At 35.7% G+C, this 23,195-nt stretch overlaps 1 protein-coding gene across 1 annotated transcript in view; it reads right to left on the bottom strand.

Moving 5' to 3' along the window:
• Nucleotides 1–491: 491 nt before the first annotated feature.
• The window catches only part of LOC142524668 (agamous-like MADS-box protein AP1), a 35,474-nt gene continuing 12,770 nt past the window's right edge, over nucleotides 492–23,195 (bottom strand). The window contains exons 3-8 of the mRNA XM_075628723.1: nucleotides 22,822–22,886; nucleotides 22,539–22,638; nucleotides 22,371–22,412; nucleotides 22,152–22,193; nucleotides 1,053–1,180; nucleotides 492–850 (exon numbers count right to left, since the gene is read on the bottom strand). Of these exons, the coding sequence (XP_075484838.1) occupies nucleotides 751–850; nucleotides 1,053–1,180; nucleotides 22,152–22,193; nucleotides 22,371–22,412; nucleotides 22,539–22,638; nucleotides 22,822–22,886 (477 nt within the window). The 3' untranslated portion in view covers nucleotides 492–750. The remainder of the gene's footprint in view (nucleotides 851–1,052; nucleotides 1,181–22,151; nucleotides 22,194–22,370; nucleotides 22,413–22,538; nucleotides 22,639–22,821; nucleotides 22,887–23,195) is intronic.

Genomic DNA, 23,195 nt, shown 5'->3' with positions numbered 1-23,195 from the left:
TCTAAAAAAATCATATATTATTTGTGTATCCAAATTTTAAACAATAAATAAATATTTTTGAAAATGTCAAAATTTTTATCATTTATTAGATTAATAACTTTAATTTAAAAATTTTAATTATTACTTTCTACTAAAGTATAGCCTAGGACTTCCAATTTTTTGGAGACTGCCTTGGGAGCATTTATTGTTACATGTAGAGTGTGAGGATATATTTTGACCTTACATTTTTAAGGCACTCAAGAGTATAATACTTTTCGGAGAACTCATGCAAGATTACAATAAATAATAAATGAGTAGGTTTTTTGGTAGACGGTCTCACGAATCTTTATCCGTGAGACGGGTCAACTCTACCGATATTATAATAAAAGTAATACTCTTAGCATAAAAAGTAATATTTTTCATAGATGACCCAAATAAGAGATCCATCTCAAAAAATACACTCCGTGAAACCGTCTCACACAAGTTTTTGTCATAATAAATTCACGCATACATGGTATGATACGAATATTAACGTTACAGATCGCGTAGAGATATAAAACATTACATTACCATTTCCCACGAGTTGTTCCTCTGTTACTAGAATAGTTCAAGACTCCATAATTACAATCATATGAGTAACTCATGCTTGGAATGACTAAATATTTTTCGAGATTATACGCTTTGGACTAGAAGATCATGAACACTTGGAACATTGTGCTCTAGCAGTCAAGAGACGAAGCATTATCTCCTAGATGTAATAGACAGTGATTTTCAGGAAGCAAAGCATCCAAGATGACACGAATAGAGCGAATCGAGAGTGAGGTCTAGCTCATTCCTTCTAGCTTCTGCAGCTTCTCCTTCTAACGCACCTCTGCGACCAAATAAGCAATTACGCGAAGTAGGTTACACTTACCATTTCCAAACATTTGGTCTTTGTATATTATCTCACTAATTGGTGCCATGCCAACGCAATGGATCATTTGGAATCATGTAATCTAAGTATGGATTCGAGAACATTTTCTATTATTTTGTTTGTTAAACATATAATATACGAGAGAATAGAAAATACTCACCCGATGTTTAAACAAGGAAGTTGTGGAGCCATTAAAAATGGTGGTGGTGGTGGTGGTGGTGGTGCATTAGGGCCGTATTGCCGCTCCCATTGCATAGGTTGTACCATTTCCTTCCCCTTGTCCTTGATCTTTTTGAAATTCATGGAACAATACATGTTTCAGTCTAGGTGAAAGGGGGCGCTGTTATGAAATATGTGATGTTGCAAACATATGCATTTTTCGATCAAGACTGATTTTCGCATATATACTGAGGGTGCAGTTATAAGATGGATTTAAAATTCATAAATTTTGATTATAGTTTTATTATAAATAATGAAACAATATATCAAATCTTAAATTCATGTCTCACATATTTGCACATTAGTCACACAAAGTAAAATATGTTTCAAATTACACCATTAAGCAAGCCAACTTGTGTCTTTGACTTTATTGACTTTTATGTAAAAATTATCTTTATCTTAATAATATTTTATAGTTTTATCCAATTATGGCATTCATTTTATCTCTATACACTTACAAGCTGCATAGATAAAGTTCTTGAATATACAATATGTATCATGAGGTATGCCCTCAATGTAAGATCATGAAATTCATTTGGAAGCGTAATGTATATTCTAAACCAGTTTCTATTTTATTCAGTCGCGTAAAATAAAGATAAAGATCGCTCGAGCTTGAGACTAGCAATATCTGTGATGTAAATGTCAAGTTTCATTAGTAAAGGCGTAAAGATGTTCATTCATAGAGATGAGAGATCATTTGATGATGCACTGAATAACCATTCCTGGGGCTTTTCAAGTGATGATCACTTATCGAGTGGAATAGTCTGCGGTTAAAATTGTACACCATTAGATCTTTGACCAGGAACAACGTGATGGCTCCACGTACTAGCATGTATTTTAATCCTTTTACGGACTCTATTGACGGTCATCAAGTGATGAGATTGGGTGTAATTTCAAATTACGTAGGAGTCAATGCAATGTGCTCAGGAATTCATCGCTCACCTGCGTGTGAAAATATCCTATTTGATATGATGAGTTAATATTATAAGAAATCTTTGTCCAAAGTAGGATATGTGCATTTCTGGAAAGGTATTTCCTCAGTTGCACATACCGTGTCACTATTATTACTCAAAATATATCACATCGTTATCAAAATCATTTGCAACTCTCGATTACCAATGGTGCATATTCGATTGAGATATATGAGTTGAAAGGATCGTAGTGTCCGTTAATTAAAACTTAAGGTTATTGTAGACACTATTAGTGATACCTATAAGATTATGGAGCGATGCTACTAGACGTTCTTACTAAAATCCGATGGATGGAATCAAACTTGAGTTCTGACATTCTTCATCAAGGAATTGATGAAAAGAATCAGACTAATTAAGGTGAATTTGAATAAGAATAAATGTTGTTATGAACAAATGTTGTTCTGAATCACATGAAATAGTAAACACACGGCTAATTGTATCCATAAACCAATGAGAGACACAATTATTGGATTATGTGTTCTTGTTGAGATAATCGAATTCAAGGAGTTGAATTTGAAGACTTAATTTTATGAAAATAAAAAAGATTGCTTATAAAAGAATTCATAAATGGATTCCATATATCGGAATTTGTTGAATTTAGTTTAACTGCAAATTAAACGATGAGAGGGGAACTGTCTGTTTTATTAAAGAGTTCACAAAACTGACAACTGACATAAATGGAACATTGGTCTTCGAAATTTTCATTTTACATTATACGAACAAGATTTATATCTTCGATACATCGATGCTGTCTAATCGTCGATCATAGTTATAATACGTTCATAATTATTTATTTAGTTGATTTAAGCATACTAATTAAATAATAAATTAGTGATGACTACTAAGTACAATATTCTAATGGAATATTTTAGAGGATTCTAAAATTAATTAAATTAAAAATTGATCAAGTAATTAAATAAAAGTTATTTAATTATATATGTCTATATACATATATATGTATTTATATATAAAGATATAAATATATATTATACATTATCAAAAGTTGACATGTATTAGAAATTTAAATAATAAAAATATAATCTTGATAAGGTTAGAATTTTGAAAAAATTGAAATATTGTATTTATATATATTATCAAAACAAAAACTTGTGTAAGAAGGTCTCATGGGTCGTATTTTGTGAGACATATCTCTTATTTGGGTTATCCATGAAAAGTATTACTTTTTATAATAAAAGTATTACTTTTTATTGTGAATATCAGTAGGATTGAGACCGTCTCACAAGAGACCTACTCATTATCAAATAGTAGATAATATAAATACACACAAATAATACAACACAAGAAAATCAAGCATCGTATTTTCTTCTTCTCTCTTCCTCCTCGCTTAATTTTCGGCACCTTCATCCATGCAAATTCTCGGCCGTTCTTGATGAAGAATAAAATATGATTTGGCAATTTTAGATTGAAAAAACCTAAAGCTTTTCGGCAAATTTGGATGAAGAAAATCAAATAAATTCTAGGCAATTATGATTGAACAATCAAATCAACTTCTGGGCCAAATTTTTTGAAAAATATCAAAATATGTTTCGGCCATTCTTGATGAAGAATCAAAAGGCAAGACTCGGTCTGTTTTGATCAAGAATTGGCCATGGACATTGTTGATATCGATGCAAATTTCTCCTAGTTTTTTAATGCAATCTAGGAGAGGAACAAAGTCGCTGATTGTTAATTTGATTAGAACGTTCGTAGATGTAAGAACCTGAAATTCCAGCAGTAGCAGCAGCTAGCAAATTTCAGCAGAAGCTAACAATTCCAGCAGCAACTCATATTTCATAAGATGACATTTTCCAGCAGACAAAATCCAGAAGATAGAATCCAGCAGCAGAAGAGTTCAGTAGCAAGATTCCAGCAGACATCTACTGATTCTGCTCAGGACTTGTAACTGAAGCATTTAACATGGAATAAAGGCTGTTAATGTTAGATTATGGTAATTAATTGAAAGGCTAACAGTCAGATTTTGGCCTATAAATAGCACCCCTCAATCTCTGAAATTGTTGTTACCAAAATCTTGAGTTATCACTTGAAATTAGAACTGAGAGAGTGCATTTTTCGAAGCTGTAAAATCCAGTAGCGAGGCAAACAGAATTCCAGATTTCAACCGAAATTCTTTAAGCAAATTACAGTAAGTGGGCTTATATATAAGTACCTTGAATCCAGTTGATGATTTATGTTTTAAAGCAAAGTTTCTGTATGATCGATTTCTGATATCTGAATTTTGAAGCACTGAAACCTAGTGAACTAATGGTAGGAATATATATTCTGAACATTACTGATTACTGATTACTAATTACTGGCCTCACCCCTTAGAGGAGAGAACATATAGGGGACTGATATCAGTTTAGCCATGAAATTCACTAACGTGCTCAGTGCTTACTTGTTAAATTTCTGATTACTGAATGCTGATTTCTGAATACTGAATACTGATTTTTGTTGTGAAAAAAAGAATTTCTGTATATTATTCGTATTACTATTTCTGTATGAAAATGATTTCGAAAACTGAGAGTTATTCCTGCCCCCGCTTACTGAGTGACAACCATATCACTCAGCCACCAAATCCATCTCAGATAAGAGCAAAGAAGAATTGTTAGAAGAAGAAGAACAACATCAGTTCTGGGGCTGATGAAGAAGATTGTTATTTTTCCCAGTTTTGAATTATGTAATTAGATTCCGCTGCATCTGTTAAGACAGTATTATGTTCGGTTTTATATTTCTGCTGTAAAACATTTGAGTTTGTATCAGACATTGAGATATTCAATATTTATGAATAAAAAGACTGGTTTCCGAATTTTGTACTTCTGAGGCTTGTTGTTTTCGAATGTAAATCTGAGAGCAACGTCGGTGTCAACCAACCCCCATCTCGGGGCGTGACATTGAAGTGGTATCAGAGCAAACCAGGTTTCATAATCTGGGGAGGAGAAACTAGAAATAATAAGTTCTGAGAGACTTCTGAAAATAAGTTCTGAAAGTTACTGAAATAGACTACTGAAAATAAACTAATGTAATAGACTACCGAAATTAAGCTACTGTAATAGACTACTGAAATGAGTAGGAAAAAAAACAGTAGACCAAAACCAGTAGACCGAAAACAGTAGCATCAGACCAGTAGTCTGGAAACAGAACCAGTAGATGAGAATCAGTAGATCTAAATGCAGAAGACTTGGTCAGTAGACCAGGAATGCAGCAGACTGGTTCTAACAGTGCTGGAAATCAGCAGAATTGATTGCAGTTGTTGCAGAATTGCAGTAGATAGTGCATTCCAGCAAGCGCATGCAGTAGACCTTGCAAATGGCATGGAAGTTGAGGTGTTTGCCGCGCAAACTTCAAACGGCCATAACTTTTGATCCAGGAGAAATTTTTACTATTAAAAGTATGCGTTGGAAAGCTCTCGACGAGGAGAACCTAACTTAGATTCAAACTTTCTTTCTAACACCGCCGACGAACCCCAAAATCCTTCATTTAGATAGGAATATCTTCATTTCCGTAAAATTTTCCAAATTTTTGAAACTTTGAGAAATTTTCATTTCCAAACGGCTCAGTATTTGTATACCAAACTTGGTACCATTCATATTCTTGATGTGAAGGATTTTTAGAAAAATTTTCACGCAATTCTAAGACCGAAAAATTTTGAGCTATTTCTTCTATTAAATGCATAGGCAGTACTGATTTTGTTCATTCCAGTATTCGTCTATAACTTGACCTGTATTTATAAATCAATTCTGAACATTCACTTCCATGTTTTGGATGTAGGATATGGCTGACTAGAGTAGCTACCTTAAGAGCTTAGAGAAGAAACTAGCGAAACTAAAGAAACGTAACTATTGTCTAGAGCTGGACAAAGATGAATTAGAGCGTCGAGCAGAACACTTGAGAAGTGATGTTCAACGTTATGCTCACTATTTGCATGAAGCAGAAGAGAGGAGTAGGAAGGCTCAAGAAGAGTTTGAAACCTCCCAAGAGACTGTAGCAGAGTTCATCGAGTTACGTATACATTAGTTGAGAAGATCCAAATACTTAAGGAACAAAATCACCAACTCGTACACCAGCATAATCAGTATAGTGAACATACTGATGCTCAGATTCAAGAGCTGCAGGACACTGTTAAAGTTCTTAGTGACTATAATGCAGTTCTGCATGGTCATATTGAACATCTACAAGCAGTAATAGCCAACCAAGATGAACCTGAGGGGGATCCAGAAGAAGAAGAAGAAATTGAAGAGAATCCTATGGATTTGGGATTAGGAGAAGTTATAGATTAGACATTCAGTAGTAGTTATTTGTAATAACACGTGTTCCATTTGCACTTCTATGAGAAATCAATAAAATTTATTTCTATCCATTGATTTCATATTTAAATTTTGGGCAATTGCTCAATCACTGTGCTTCCTTTGTTTAGTCTCTATTCTGCCATCAATCAACCTTAGAAGTTTCATAATTGTAGGATATGGACGGAAGACCAGTGAGAAACAATCACAATCCTCGTTACAATAACCGCAATAACAACCGCAATGAGGAAGATGCAAAACAACCACCACAACCACCACCAGCAGTTGGCCTCAGTCAGGTGGACTTGATGGCTATAGCCATGATTGTGGCAATCACGCTACAAGGGTTGGTGAACCCTAATGCTAACCAGCCACCGCCACCACCTCCAGCTCAGAGTGGGACTAAGCAACACTTTGAGTCTCTACGAAGAGCAAGAGTCCCAAACTTCGATGGAAGCTCTGATCCTGATGTCGGACAAAACTGGATCAAAGAGGTGGAGAACCATCTTCGACTACTTGAGGTTCCACAAGGGATCAAGGTAGATGTGATTACACCTTTTCTTGTAGATAAAGCAGCCAAATGGTGGAAAGGAGTCTCACCAGCTATGGTAAGGGCGAGACCTATCACTTGGCAAAGGTTCCGAGAGGCAATTCTGAGGCAGTACTTCCCGACAGCAGTTCGAGTGCAGAAGCTGTCAGAATTTGAAAGCTTGGTTCAAGAACCAAACATGACAGTGGTGGAGTATTCATCCAAGTTCCACTCATTAAGAACTTACTCCCCAACCATCATGGAAGACGAGGCCTTGAAGATACATCGCTACAAGAAGGGATTGAATAGCCGTATTCAATCTGCTCTTGCCGTTATAGAACCCAACAGTTTTGATGAATTGATGGGAGCCGCCATCAGGGCTGAAAATGACATTAAGAGGCGTGAAGACGAGAACAAACTCAAACGTCCTCAGCCAAGCCAGTACCAATCGGGGCCAACAATTCAAGAGGCCTAGGATTTCAAACAACCAATTCACTAGTGATCCACCCAAAGGAACCACTTCTTCTCCATCAAGCAAAGAGGGAGTCAAGTGCCAAAATTGTGGATTCACTCATACTGGTGAATGCCGTAAGAATTCTGGAGCTTGTTTCCGTTGTGGAAAAATGGGCCACCGCATTGATCAATGTCCTTTTCCAGATCCAAGGGATGGCCCAGCAGGCGGATCAACTCCAAATAAGCAAAAAGAGAACAAGCCAAATGCTCGAGTCTATGCTATCACTCAAGAAGAGGCTGGCAACTCAAATGATGTCGTAGCTGGTACCATTCTAATCAATAATATACCTGCTTATGTGTTATTTGATTGTGGTGCTACACATTCATTCATATCTAAGAGATTCGCGAAGAAGTTAGGAGCTAAGCCTGATAATTTAGAAGAACCATATAGAGTAGCAACTCCTGCAAATCGAATTTTAGAAACTCGCACTCTATATCGGGATACTAGTGTTCTCATAGAATATCAGAATTTCAAGGCAAATCTGGTTCAACTAAACATGGTATAATTCGATGTAATTCTTGGAATGGATTGGTTAGCCAAGAATCATGCTTTAGTAGACTGTCAAGGAAAGACAGTAACCATCCAAGCTCCACACCAAGTGAAACTTTTATTTCATGGCAAGACCAAAGAACAAAAGATTCTTCTTTCTGCTTGCCAGACTTGGAAAGCCATAAAAAGTGGAGAAGAAGTTTACCTAGCCATGCTAAGCGAGGTAAAGAAAGAAACCACACTTACACTAGAAGAGATTTCGGTAGTACAAGAATTTTTGGTTGTCTTTCCTGAAGAACTCCCTGACGAACTTTCCGACCGCGAAGTGGAATTTGAGATTAATTTAGTGCCCAATGCTACACCAATCTCAAAAGCACCGTACTGAATGGCTCCAGCAGAGTTGAAATAACTCAAAGAGCAACTTCAAGAGTTGTTGGATAACAAGCAGATACGACCAAGCGCATCACCGTGGGGAGCTCCTGTCCTATTTGTTAAAAAGAAGGACAGAAGCATGAGATTGTGTATCCTATTTGACCAACTCAAGGGAGCTACGGTCTTTTCCAAACTCGACTTAAGGTCAGGCTACCACCAACTCAAGGTCAAGACAGACGATATTCCGAAGACAACCTTTCAAACAAGGTATGGACATTATGAGTTCATGGTGATGCCGTTCGGATTAACAAATGCCCCGGCAGTATTCATGGATCTCATGAATAGAGTGTTTAAACCGTTTCTTGACAAGTTTGTTGTGGTATTCATCGACGACATTCTAGTGTATTCGTCAAGTGAAGAAGATGACAAAAAACATCTTAGTCTCACCCTCCAGAAGCTGAGAGAAAAGGAACTGTACGCCAAGTTCAAGAAATGCGAATTTTGGCTAGAGAGCGTCACATTCTTGGGACACATAATATCAGCAGCAGGAGTATCTGTGGACCCTAAGAAAGTAGAGGCAATCTCAGATTGGCCGAGACCAAAGAATGTTACAGAAATTCGAAGCTTCTTGGGACTAGCAGGCTATTATCGAAAATTTGTTGAAGGATTCTCTTCAATAGCCATACCCCTCACCAAGCTCACACAGAAAAATCCTAAGTTTCAATGGAGTGAAAAATGTGAGCAAAGCTTCGAGACTTTGAAGAAGAAGCTTACCTCCACTCCGGTGTTGGTATTGCCAACTGAAGGTAAAGACTTCACCATCTACAGTGATGCATCTAAAGGAGGTTTAGGATGTATACTCATTCAAGAGGGAAGGCTGATTACATACGCATCAAGGCAGTTGAAGCCGTATGAACAAAACTACCCAACGCACGACCTTGAACTAGCTGCAGTGGTATTCGCACTAAAAATTTGGAGACATTATCTTTATGGAGCCAAGTGCGAGATTTTCACCGATCATCAAAGTCTCAAGTATTTGTTCACTCAAAAAGAACTAAATATGAGACAAAGACGGTGGATTGAACTCATGAAGGATTACGACTTGACGATAAGCTACCATCCAGGCAAAACCAACAAGGTAGCGGATGCTTTAAGTCGAAAGAATACAAGTAAGGTAATCCTAGCATCACTTTCAGCACAACCATGTCTTCAAGAGATAATCAAGATGAGTCAAGATAGAGATTCCGCTTTGATGCAATTGAAAGAGCAACTAAAGAAGGGAAATCACCATATTTTGAGATCGGCAACAAAGGAATCTTGTGGATGAAAGGACGATTGTGCGTACCAGACATCGATAACCTTCGACAAGAAGTAATGTCTGAAGCACATAAGTCAAAATTTTCAGTTCATCCTGACAGTACCAAGATGTACAGAGATTTGAAGAAAAATTTCTGGTGGAGTGGAATGAAGAAAGACGTGGCAATGTTTGTTTCTAAATTTCACGTGTGCAAACAAGTAAAAGCAGAGCACCAGAGACCTGGTGGACTTCTTCAACCATTAGAAATCCTGGAATGGAAATGGGAACATATTTCCTTGGATTTTGTTGTTGGTTTACCCAAGTCGAGACAAGGTCATGATGGAATATGGGTAATTGTAGATAGACTCACAAAATCTGCACATTTCTTACCTGTCCGCATGAACTATAATTTGGACAAGCTAGCCACATTGTACATGAATGAGATCGTACGATTACATGGAGTTCCAGCTAGAATACTATCCGACCGAGATCCTAGATTTACATCTCGATTTTGGAAGAGCTTTCAAGAAGCTATGGGGACAAAAGTTACTCTTAGTACGGCATATCACCCTCAGACCAATGGCCAAACAGAGAGGACAATTCAAACTCTAGAAGATATGCTGAGAGCATGTGCTCTAGACTTCAGTGGGTATTGAAGCGAACATCTGCCCTTAATCGAGTTCGCTTACAATAATAGTTACCACAGTAGTATTGGAATGGAACCATACGAAGCTCTGTAAGAACGAAAGTGTCGATCACCACTGTATTGGGATGAAGTAGGGGAAAGAGCCATCGTTGGACCCGAACTAATCCAAGAAACAATGGATAAAGTTGTTGTGATTAAGGACAGATTGAAAACTGCACAAGATCGACAGAGAAGCTGGGCTGACTTGAAAAGAAGACCCGTGGAATTTGAAGTTGGAGAAAAGGCATATGTGAAAGTGTCACCCATGAAGGGTGTAATCCGATTCAATAAGGCTGGGAAACTGAATCTCAGATACGTCGGACCATTTGAAATTCTTGAGAAAGTGAGAACACTTGCTTATAGATTAGCACTTCCACCCGACATGTCAAGGATTCACAATGTATTCCACGTCTCGCAGCTGAGGAGATATATTTCTGATCCAAGTCACATTTTGGAAGCTGGACCACTTCTGGTTGAGAGCAATCTAAATGAAGAGCTGAAGTATGAAGAAATTCCGATTCGAATTGTGGATTTCAAAGACCAAGTAATGAGGCAACAAACTATTCCATATGTCAAAGTACAATGGTCCAACCATACCGAAAGAGAAGCTACTTGGGAGTTGGAAGAAAAGATGCGAGCACAATACCCTTATCTTTTTGAAGATCATGTATAGCCAAGTTTCGAGGACGAAACTTCTCATAAGGAGGGAGGAATGTGAGAACCTGAAATTCCAGCAGTAGCAGCAGCTAGCAAATTTCAGCAGAAGCTAACAATTCCTGCAGCAACTCATATTTCAGAAGATGACATTTTCCAGCAGACAAAATCCAGAAGATAGAATCCAGCAGCAGAAGAATTCAGTAGCAAGATTCCAGCAGATATCTACTGATTCTGCCCAGAACTTGTAACTGAAGCATTTAACATGGAATAAAGGCTGTTAATGTTAGATTATGGTAATTAATTGGAAGGCTAACAGTCAGATTTTGGCCTATAAATAGCACCCTCAATCTCTGAAGTTGTTGTTACCAAAATCTTGAGTTATCACTTGAAATTAGAACTGAGAGAGTGCATTTTTCGAAGCTGTAAAATCCAGTAGCGAGGCAAGCAGAATTCCAGACTTCAACCGAAATTCTTTAAGCAAATTACAGTAAGTGGGCTTATATATAAGTACCTTGAATCCAGTTGATGATTTATGTTTTAAAGCAAAGTTTCTGTATGATCGATTTTTGATATCTGAATTTTGAAGCACTGAAACCTAGTGAACTAATGGTAGGAATATATATTCTGAACATTACTGATTACTGATTATTGGCCTCACCCCTTAGAGAAGAAAATATATAGGGGAGTGATATCAGTTTAGTCGTGAAATTCACTTACGTGCTTAGTGCTTACTTGTTAAATTTCTGATTTCTGATTACTGAATACTGATTAATAATTTCTGAATACTGAATACTGATTTCTGTTATGAAAATAAGAATTTATGTATATTATTCGTATTACTGTTTTTGTATGAAAATAATTTTGAAAACTGGGAGTTATTCCCGCCCCCGCTTACTGAGTGACAACCATATCAGTCACCCACCAAATCCATCTCAGATAAGAGCGAAGAAGAATTGTTAGAAGAAGAAGAACATCATCAGTTCTGGGGCTGGTGAAGAAGATTGTTATTTTTCCCAGATCTGAATTATGTAATTGGATTCCGCTGCATCTGTTAAGACAGTATTATGTTTGGTTTTACATTTCCACTGTAAAACATTTGAGTTTGTATCAGACAATGAGATATTCAGTATTTATGAATAGAAAGACTGGTTTCTGAATTTTGTACTTCTGAGGCTTGTTTTTTTCGAATGTAAATCTGAGAGCAACGCCTGTGTCAATCAACCCCCGTCTCGGGGCGTGACAGTAGAGTTTTTACAAGTAGAGCAACTACCGCCTAGACATCAGGATAGTTGAGGCCATGGTTAAATATGCAAAAATAAATTAAACTAAATACCCTATGAATATTTAATTAAAACAGATGACGTCCAAGAATGTTATGAACGTCAAAAAAAATTAAAACTTCTGTTGCATCTTTTTTCGAGAAAATGGTACGCCAACATTGATATCAGAGCCTAGATCTCTCAATCTTATGATTTTCTATTGTTTATTTTTTAAATTATTTTGAATATAATTATTTCTAACCACATAAGAATTTCCAAAAAAATCACAGCGTCATAAAAATCGTTTTCAGAAATTTTTTTTAAAAAAAATTAATTTTACACGCTATGCACGGAATAGTTTGGGCATCATGCACGGGGAAACGGCTGCTCGGTGGGCAGCGCTACCCCTTTTACGGGTGAAGGGCAATGCAAATTTTCAAAAAAAAATATTGGCACAAGCTAGGTCTACGCAGACAGCCTGCGTTGTTGCCCGACGAGTTCGAGCCTCAGGTGGTGTGAGGGTTAGGTCTGCACGAGTTGAACTCGGCAATCCCTAGCCCAAGGGATCGATATGGTATTGGGTCCAAATGTGATTTTCTAATTTTTGAAAAATTATTGGGCAAATTGATCTTTTATGAAATTTTGATAAAATTTACCATTGAAATAATTTTTGATAAAATCAAGGATATTTGTTGTAAAATAAATATACATAATTGTATTTTATTTATTATTGGTAAAAGGTAATTTTACAATAAATTATTGACAAAAATTTGTGTGAGACGGTCTCATGTGTCGTATTTTATGAGACAGATCTCTTATTTGAGTCATCCGTGAAAAAGTATTACTTTTATGCTAAGAGTATTAATTTTTATTGTTAATATCGATACGATTGACCTGTCTCACTGATAAAGATTCGTGAGACCGTCTCACAAGAGACCTACTCTAAATTATTAATAAATTAATAAAAACTAAATTAAAGTGTTTCTTTAATTTGTTATTTTTTAAAAATTATGGTTGTTAGTGATAAATTTAAAAGATACATGATTTATTGATAATATGTGATATTATGTCTTTTATATAATATATGTTACTATATGGTAAAAGTATGATCGAGAGCTGTGACCGATTTGCTATCTGTGTGTTAGGATATTTTTACATGTTATATTTTTAATTATATGATAATTATTTAAAGTGGATATGGCTTATGGCCCGTTTTCACCCTTTAAATTTAATCTCAATGTGCTATAAAAATTTTATATAAATATTAGATTTAGGAGGAAATCGAGATTTGAAAGATGATGGCCCATATCCTCAAGAGTTTTTAAGATTGAGGAAATGTAAAATATTGAAAGCTAATATAATATTGCATTTGCATCCCTGTATTTACCTAGATTTTGGACTTGAATCCATATTCGGCTCATATGCATGAATTAACTATCAGTTATCAATCATCATTTATTATTTGTAATACATGTGATATATTATAAATAATTAGTGTGTCTGTTATTATTAATATAATAACGATATTTGAATGAATACGACAAATATATAAACAAAGAGGGCACAAGATTTTAAAATTTATGATGAGAAAAATTTTCAAAATTAAAATCACTCATTTTGGATAAGATTCAAAATGTATATCAGGCCCATAAAAGAAAAATTAAACATAGTTTCAAACTTCTTACCTTCCATCAAAGGTGGTTGCATGATAAACACTAATTGCGGCCAGTGTGGGACTCATATTATTGGGGAGCCATTGATGCCGGAAAGTTGTGAATTCCACTAACATACTTGATGTAAACTACGTGAAACTCCCAATGACTTCATATCATATTATCTTGGACTGTCCACTAAGGTTCAACATTGACGAGTTGAGCTCGACACGTTAAAAAAAATGAAATCATATTATTGGGTTTTTATCAAATGTGAGGAAACATACAAGATGGTTGCAAGGGTTGCATTTGGACTCTACCTTTTGGAAATTAAGATTGACTGATTTTATTCTAGATCAATTAGCAACAGGGTCTTGCGTACTTACTAGAAAAATTGGATTTCTCATTTTCATCAGAGGGTGGTGAAAATATCAAAATAGTAGAAGATAATTCATAAAAATAGTAGTGCTTATTTTATGCCTTATAAAATATTTAAAATAGTCGGCAATGATTATTTGTTTCATATTCAGTATATTCACAATTTCGTCACATAATCCATTTATGTTATTCTCGATTAAAACAAGCTAACTGAACCCTAATTTTCAAGATTGGCTAAGAAAAATTATTCTGAATTCAGATAAAAATGATATACGCACTAATATCAGTCTTGCTGAATTGACAAAGCATGCATGATGGTGAGACCATAGTATGCAAGCTAAAGTGTAATATGTTCGTTTCTATGTCAAATGAACTGTAGAGATAATTTGAGAAAATAATGAATGTTGCTAACATTCGAATGCACACTCAAGAGTTGTACGATTCTGAAACTCGTATTGTTATGCACACTAATTTCAAGAAGCTCATGATTACATGCGTGCAAGATATGACATCAGCTCATGAGCATCATGTACACATGATTGGGCTTATAAAGATGGTAATGGGCCCGAAATCGATGATTCTCAATGAGTTCCATGACGATGTCGTCTTTTTATCACTCATTCCTTGTTTGACAGTTTCTTTGTTTGGAATGAAAATGACATTTCAAAATAAGGGAAAGAATAGTTATGCACCTTTAAAGAAAAACAAGTGCAATAAGAAGCGTGATCTCTAAACTGCTTAAAAGATCCACAAAGCCCGATAAGTCGAAACATATTTATTTCACTTAAAGAAGTACAAACATAAGGAAGTATATGTGCCATCAATGTTTTGGAAATGATAATTTAATGTCCAAACGATTTTAACAATAAATAAAAAAATAAGATATTCTAAATCAAGCACACTTGTGGTATGCTAAGCTATGACATATTTCTCAAAAAAGATTGCACAAACTAGTGGGAGATAACATGTTTGACTCATACATAAACTCTCTTAATACATGTGAACCTTGTCTGAAAGAAAAGATGACCAAAGCCTCTTTCCTCGACAAAGTGGAACGTGAACACTATCGATTAGATTTGATCCATACTGATGTGTGTGGTTCACTGAGTGTTGGTGCAAAACATGGGCATTCTTACTTCATTACCTTTATTGAGGACTTCTTGAGGTATAGGTATATGTACTTTATGAAATACAAGTTTGAAGCATTTGAAAAGTTAAAATAATTCAAAGTTGAAGTAGAGAAGCAATTAGGAAAGAGTATTAAAAAGCTTCAATCTAATCGAGGTGGAGAATACTTAAGAACTGAATTTCAAGACTACCTTAAGAAGAATGAGATTTCCACACAGTGGACTCTACCTACCACACCCCAGTTGAATGGTATGTCAAAACGTCGTAATTGGACATTGATTGACACGCTTCTCTCTATGATGAGATTAACTGAATTACCGCCATTTTTTGGGGATTTGCGGTTGAGACTGTGGCAATGTTGTTGAACCAAGCCCATAAAAAGGCAATTGATAAACCTGCATATGAGATATGGACGGTTTAAGCATATGGAGATGTCCTGCTTATGTAAGCAGGCAGTGCAAGACAAATTGAATAATAGAGCCAATTTGTGATACTTTGTGAGATATCTAAAGAATCATGTTGGATATTATTTCCACAATCCCAATCAAACAAATGTGTTTGTTTCTTATAATACCATATTCTTAAAAAAATAATTTCTGTTAGATATAAAAAGTGGGATGATGGAACTCGAGGAGATATGAGAAACGCTTACTCCTAAAATAATAGAACCCACACCCCAAGAGCTAGTTGAAGAGCTAAAAGCTCCTAGGATATCCGAAAGGGTCTCAAGGTCACCTAAGAGGATGAGTGTGCTTCTTGAAGAGGGCCAAAATTAGCTTATTCCTATATGCGATCCAAGAAACTTCAAAGAACTATTATCATATGTTGTTTCATCCAAATGTCTAGAATCCATGCAATACAATATGGACTTCATGTATATGAACCAAGTATGGTCCTTAGTAGATCCACCTAAGGGGATTGTTCCTATAGGATGTAAATGGATTTAGAAAAGAAAGCTTGGCGTGGATAGGAAGATGATGTTCGTCAATGCAAGATTGATAGCATAAAGATATACCCAAGGACAAAGTATTGAGGATGTTCAAGTTAATTAGGATATCCTTAGCCATAGAAATATGATATGACTATGAAATATGGTAGATGAATGTGAAGACGACATTTTTAATTGTGAAATTAAGGAAGAGATTTACATGTTTAAACCTAAAGGATTCACATCATATGAAGTGAACAAAAACTATGCAAACTTCATAGATTCATTTATGGACTCAAACATGAATCAAGAAATTGGAACCTTATATTCAATAACACTATGAAATAGTTTGATTTTGTTAAGAATCTTAATTAACCTTGTGTATACATGAAAGTTATTGAGAGTGCAGTTACATTCCTAATATTTTATGTTGATGTCATACTACTTATTGGGAATGATGTAGGATGTTGTAATTAACTAAAGTATGGTTAGCGAGTAAATTCTCTATGAATGACATGAGTTAAACATTTTATGTATAAGAAATAAAGATCTATAGTAATAGATAATAAAAAAGATGATAAGGCTCAACCAATCCACTTATATCGACAATATACTGAGGAGATTCTCTATAGCGGATTCCAAGAGATGAATTTCTCCCAATGTGTCATAGTGTGACTCTATCTAAATCTATGTGCTCTAAGATTGAGATAGAAACTATGAGATGCATCAAATATGTGTCTGTCATTGCCAGTATTATGCATGGTACGGTATCTACTCAACCATATATTGCCTTTGTACTGAGTGTTGAGCAGATATCAGTCGAATCCTGGTACATTGCATTGGAAATCCGTTAAGGATATTCTTAAATATTTAAGATAACTAAGAATTTGTTCATGGTTTACGAGAGTGGATAATAAAATTGGAAGGTTATACTGATTCTAGATTCCAATTAGATGTGGATGACTCGGAATCAACATCTGGATTTGTATTGAATCTCAATGGAAGTGTTTTCTCTTGGACAAGTTCCAATCAAGACATAAGAACGGATTCAACCATTGAGGCCGAATACATAGATGCATCAGTTTCAGCAAATGAGGCTATTTGGATGAGGAATTTCGTTCAAGAGTTGGGTTTCATTTCTCAAGGATTTGATCCACTCCCGGTCTACTGAGACAAAATCGGTGCCGTTGCGCAAGGAAAGGAAACGATGTCTCGTCAGCAATCCAAACATATGCTGGGCAAGTTTCATGTAATCTGGGAGATTGTAGGAAGAAGAGACATATCAATAGAAAGAATTTTCTCTGTAGATAATGTTGATGATCCACTAACGAAAATTTTGCCAAGACCATTATTTGATAAGCATTGTGAAACAATGAATTTGAGATCTATGAATAGTTGGCTATATGGTAAGCGAGAGATTGTTAAAGTATGTGCCCGGCGAGCTAACTTGTGATTTGGTCTTTATTGATTCTTTAGTAAAAACAATCTTTATTTTAATAATATTTGATGATTTTATCCAATTATGGCATTTACTTTATATGTATACTTATGTAAGCTGCATAGATAAAGTTCTTGAATATGAAATATGTATCATGATGTATGTCTCTCAACGTAAGATCATGAAACTCATTAGGAAGCACATTGTATAATCTAATTTGGTTTCTACTCGATTCAGCCACCTAAAATAAAGATAAAGTTTGCTCGAGCTTGAGATTAGCAAGCGTGATGTAACACCATGTTTTAATGGTAAGGGCATGGAGATACTCATTCATACAAATGAGAGATCATTTGATGATGCATTGAACAATCATCCCTTGGTTTTTCTAAGTGGTTATCACTTATCGAGTGAAAAGTAGCGATTTTGGTTGTACATCATTAGTCCTTTTATTTAGGAACAACGTGGAGGCTCTACGTACTAACATGCATTTTGATCTATTTACCGACTCCATTGAGGGGTCATCAGGTGACGAGGTTGGGTGTAATTTCGAATTACGTGGGATTCAATGCATTGTAGTCGAGGATTCATATTTGATCTTATATGTTCATAGTGTAAGGAATTTCTGGTCAGAATAAGACATGTTCATTTTGGAAATGTATTTCTTCAGTTGCAAATAATATGTCACTATTATTACTCAAGGATACATCACATAGTTATCAAATTCATTTGAAATACTCGACATACCAATGGTTGCACATTCGATTAGGATATACGAGTTGAAGAGATCGTACTGTAGTGCTAACCATAACTTAAGGTTACTAGAAATATTATCAGTGATACCTAGGAGATCATGAGACAATACTGCTATACGCTCTTAGCACGATATGATGGTGCAATAAGACTTAAGTTCTGACGTTCGATCAAGGGAATGATGAATAGAATGGAGTTAATTAGGGTGAGCTAGGATAAGAACAACTGTTTCTCTGAATCACATGACGTTGTGAACCTATAGCTAGCTACATCCTTGAACCATTGATAATCACACAAATATCAGATCATGTATTTCCTTTGAGATAGTCGAATTCAATGAGTTAAATTTGGCGACTTTAGTTTGATAAAGACCAAAAAAATTGCTTATAAAGGAGTTCATGAGTGGATTTCATATATTGAAATTTGTGGGACTTAGCTTAACTGCAAATTAAGTGAAAAGAGAGGAAATATATGTTTTAGTGAAGGTGTTCACTAAACTGGCATATATATATATATATATATATATGTATTATCAAGAGTCAAGTTATTTTAAGAATAGAAGATACCATATGAGAATTTTAAATAAAAAATATATAGAATCCTAATAAGGTTAAATGTGGAAAGATTAAAATATTGTATTTATATATGTTATCAAATAGTTGATATTATACATACACACAAATAATACAACCCCAGAAAAATAAACCTTGGATTTTCTTCTTCTCTCTTCCTCCTCACTTTAATTTTCCACCCCTTCGTCCATGCAAATGCTTGGACGTTCTTGTAACTCCTCATATTCAACGATTGTCCACACTGTACCAATACGAGTCTTTTCAGCGTGCTTATATTCTCACTCACATGTACCCTAAGAAACTTCTCAGTGGATCACTTATCCCAAAATTACCACAAGTCAAGCACACTTAGCTTTGGAGTTCCTGGAAAGCGATCTTTTTAGGAGTGGATGACTATATATCTTTTCATTTTTTCAATAGTCGAGAATAAGGCAGACACCTCTTTAGTGAGTTTCTTCAAGTCCATCGCATGTTCCTTGAGAGTATCCAGACTTAAAGTGTGCAGCAGTTGAATTGACTTTACTTGAGAGATGTTTGAACCAAGATCTGTCAGATTCGACAATATGCTGTCCAGCATCACCTCATATGCAAGTGGTAGTTCAGGGGAGAGATCTTCAGCAATAGCCTTGGCTTTCCCTTTAGTGAAATCCACCACTGCTAACTGTCCAGGGCCAGCATCTTGGTCAACATCTTCCGCTACCTCATTGACTGCCTCTTCTTGTACAAATAAACTCAGAAGCAGTTTGTGAGCAGATTGGTGCATCAGTTGTCTTCTTTGAAGAGATCAGTTTGCGAGAAGCTTTTGAAATAAAGAAAGTCTCAGGAACCACCAAGCTAGTGGAGATCTGTTCTGGTAAAAATGATGGTTCCTAGAATATTGGATTTTCTTCAACAGTAGTAATCTGTTCAGTTCCCAATTGAACTTCTTCAGTTTGTATCTCAGCTGCAGTACTGGTGCATGGACTTCCTCAGCCACTGGTTCGACAATATATTCATCAGCAGCTTGGTCTTCCTTATGCTCCTGCTGTTTTTCATCCGCAAATGATAACAACAGCTCATCTACATTGGCTAAAGATAGCTCTTCTTCTGTGTATGTTCAGTTGAGTTGCTGGTTCAAAAACTGGTAGAATGATTAAAGCTATGAAGGAGGAGGGTTGAGCTGTTTCAGAAACTGATGGAAGAGCACTCTCTGTTGTTTCTTTGACAAATTGTTCCTGAACTGATTCCAAATCATATGGTTCAATGGCAGACTCAGCAATAGTTGTGATAAACTCCTCAGTCGGACTGCATGTGTCAACTGGAATGTGTAGCTTCTGTCCCATCTCCCAATTCTTGACCTTGACTTGGAGGGTGACGAGATCATAGTCTAGTTGCTGAAATACTGCCATGTCGGCATGCACAGTTGGTCCAACTAGATCATAGTTTTTATTCAGTTCAGCAGTTATTTCAGTTAGCTTCTTGATTCTCATTAAATAGAAGTAGGCCCTTCTTTCCATAGCCTGGGTGACTGATGTAGCCTTTACTACCTTCATTAATGTAGACTCCAATTAGATGAAGCGCTTGAGAACTGATTTCTTCTTCAGCATTCTTGGCAAGGATTACAGTTCTAAATTGTACCCATTCATCAAAGTGTTACATCTTCAGCTCAGCATATTCATTGATTTGTTCTATTATAAGATCAATATGAATCTGAATATAATTGTGCGGCCTTCGTTCCACAATCAGTTTTCCCTTACCCTTCGGATCAATTAGGGCGTGAGGGAGATCTAATCCAGAACCAGTTGTGTCCATTATTTCTCTAATTAACATGCCTTTTGGCAGTGCCTGAGTGAGAATAGTTGGGCGGACGACTGCGGTGAGAGTAGCTGGAATCCCGGTTAGCTTCAGAGTTCCCCCCGATTCAGTTACTATCTTTTGAGTGAAGTCTTCCCTGGTTCTTGGTTCAAACTCTGCAATTGGTTGGACTGATTGGATGGGCACTACAGAGATTGATGCCTTAGCTCCAGATGGAAGTAATCTAAGCTCGGGTAGAGCTCCTGGAGCATCAACTGGCTTGGTCTTCTGAGACCGTGGCTTCTTGATCAGCTACGTACGGGGAGTCTTTTCGGAATCACTGGTTGTCAGAACCAATTTTTGCTTTGACTTAGGAGGAGCAGCTACCTTGGACTTAGCAGCTTTCTTGGGTTTGTTAGATGCCTCCTTGTCTCCAGCCTTCTTCGATTTAACATTTGTGGCATTGTAGATCTTGAATTTAGTAATTGTTGATGTTGATTTCAGAGGTAGTCTAGATTACTAATCAGCTTGCTCAGCTATGGCGCAAATCCCTTCGACTTCTTTGACGATTGCACCGTGTTCTTCAAGATGTTGAACAGAATTGATGACCATTTCATTTTGATTCATTTGACCAGTTCATCTTGATTCCTTTGACTATTGCGATCATCACTTGAAAATTTTTCAATGTCAATGTGGCAAAAGAACCAGCCTTGGCCAAGATGCCCTTGGATGCAATATCTACTAGCAACTGATATTCTGGCTTCAGTTCTCTCTTAGCATATGAAACTTTGATCATTTGCCCTCTGGCTGAGAGTAGAGATTGCATCTCCTCGATATCAGAAGCATCTACTTTTGAAAAGCTTGAGAGTCCTTCAGCTGGTAGTTGGAACAGATTCTTGAAAAATTCTTCATCAACAATCATAGAGTGATTGTTGATCTTCATCTGAATCTTCCCATCATCAGATACCGAGCTAGACTCGTAGATAGATAGGACCTCTGATGAATATATTTCTTGAGTAACCAGCCCCGAGAAATTTCGAAGCCTAGACGCTTTAATCTTCTGAAATACTCCTGATAACTGCTTCATCCTTGACAGTGAATATGGAGTCGAAATTGATTGCAACATCATTCAAGAGAAATGCGGGAGTTTGGGCTGCCATTTGAATTTTGATTTATCTATGAAAGAAGAGAAGAAATGTGCAAGTAATTTCTCTTCCGGAGATTTGGGAGTTGAAAAATTTTAGAAAATGTAGAGTGAAATAGAAAGTCAGTTTCTAAATATGTTTCATGTTCGGACTTACAATGTCAAAATCAAAATATAAATCTGAAAATTTCTGACAATATAATGCATTTATAAGTAATCACCTTTTTTGTCAGGATGCTGTTTTGTTCTCGTATTTCCTTCTCCTGTCCAAAAATATATTAATTTTTAAATTCAAGATTATCAAATTTATGTGGACCAAAAATACTGCATATACTTAAAATATTCTTCACAAGTGACAACATGAATTGTAGTGACACACACACAGAGAAAATTTTAGTAAAAAAAGAAATAAAACTTTTAGGTTAATTAAAAGACCTAACCTTCCGTTGCAGCTCAGAAATAGAATCATACAAGAGCTGGTTCTGTTAGAAAAAAGAATACGCACATGTGCGCAATCACGACTCAGGCTTAGAGATTGTTTGTACAAAAATAGAGAGATCGAAAACGTAAAAACTAATCGAAATATGATTAAATGGATAGATAATTACTTTTCTGTTTCGAATGCTCTTAAGGGAAGTATCAAGCTGTTGCTCCAGATTCTGAAGATCTTTCTGGCTCATTGAATCAAGATCTTCTCCAACATAATGTCTGGCTCAATAAATTAATTAACACAAATATTCGACCAAGAAGCATGAACCAAAAATAAATAAAGTAAAATAAGTATGTCATGCATGCATTTATATATATATATATATATATATATATATATATATATATATCCTCTTGCATTTTTTCTTCGTAATCCCTTCAACTAATATAAGGGAATTTTACCTGTGATTTGTTTCCAAGAGCTCGATCCTAGCCTTCAGTTTGCTGTATTCGAGGCTCCAATTTGCCTGAGCATTTCAAAAGTAATTCCAGAAAACCATTATATACCATGGATTACGTGCATTAGCGATATTTTTAATATACGAAAGGTAATATATTTTAATATTTTGTTTTTCATTTGTTTAAATCATTTTCCTGTTTCTGGTTGTTTAATTGTGCTTTAATTGTTTTAGTGAAGGACTCGTATTCAAAAAATAAGTATAGATTGATACTTTTTAAAAGAGGTTATACAAAAAATTCCTAGGGTGATTTAGTAATAAAAATCATAATATTTTAAAAGGAAATATATGGAAAAAAAAAAATAGAACAGCTATCCT

Source organism: Primulina tabacum, chromosome 14 (assembly GCF_025594145.1).
Source record: "Primulina tabacum isolate GXHZ01 chromosome 14, ASM2559414v2, whole genome shotgun sequence".
In the NCBI taxonomy this organism is placed as follows: domain Eukaryota; kingdom Viridiplantae; phylum Streptophyta; class Magnoliopsida; order Lamiales; family Gesneriaceae; genus Primulina; species Primulina tabacum.
This window is presented reverse-complemented; position numbering and strand designations above follow the sequence as displayed.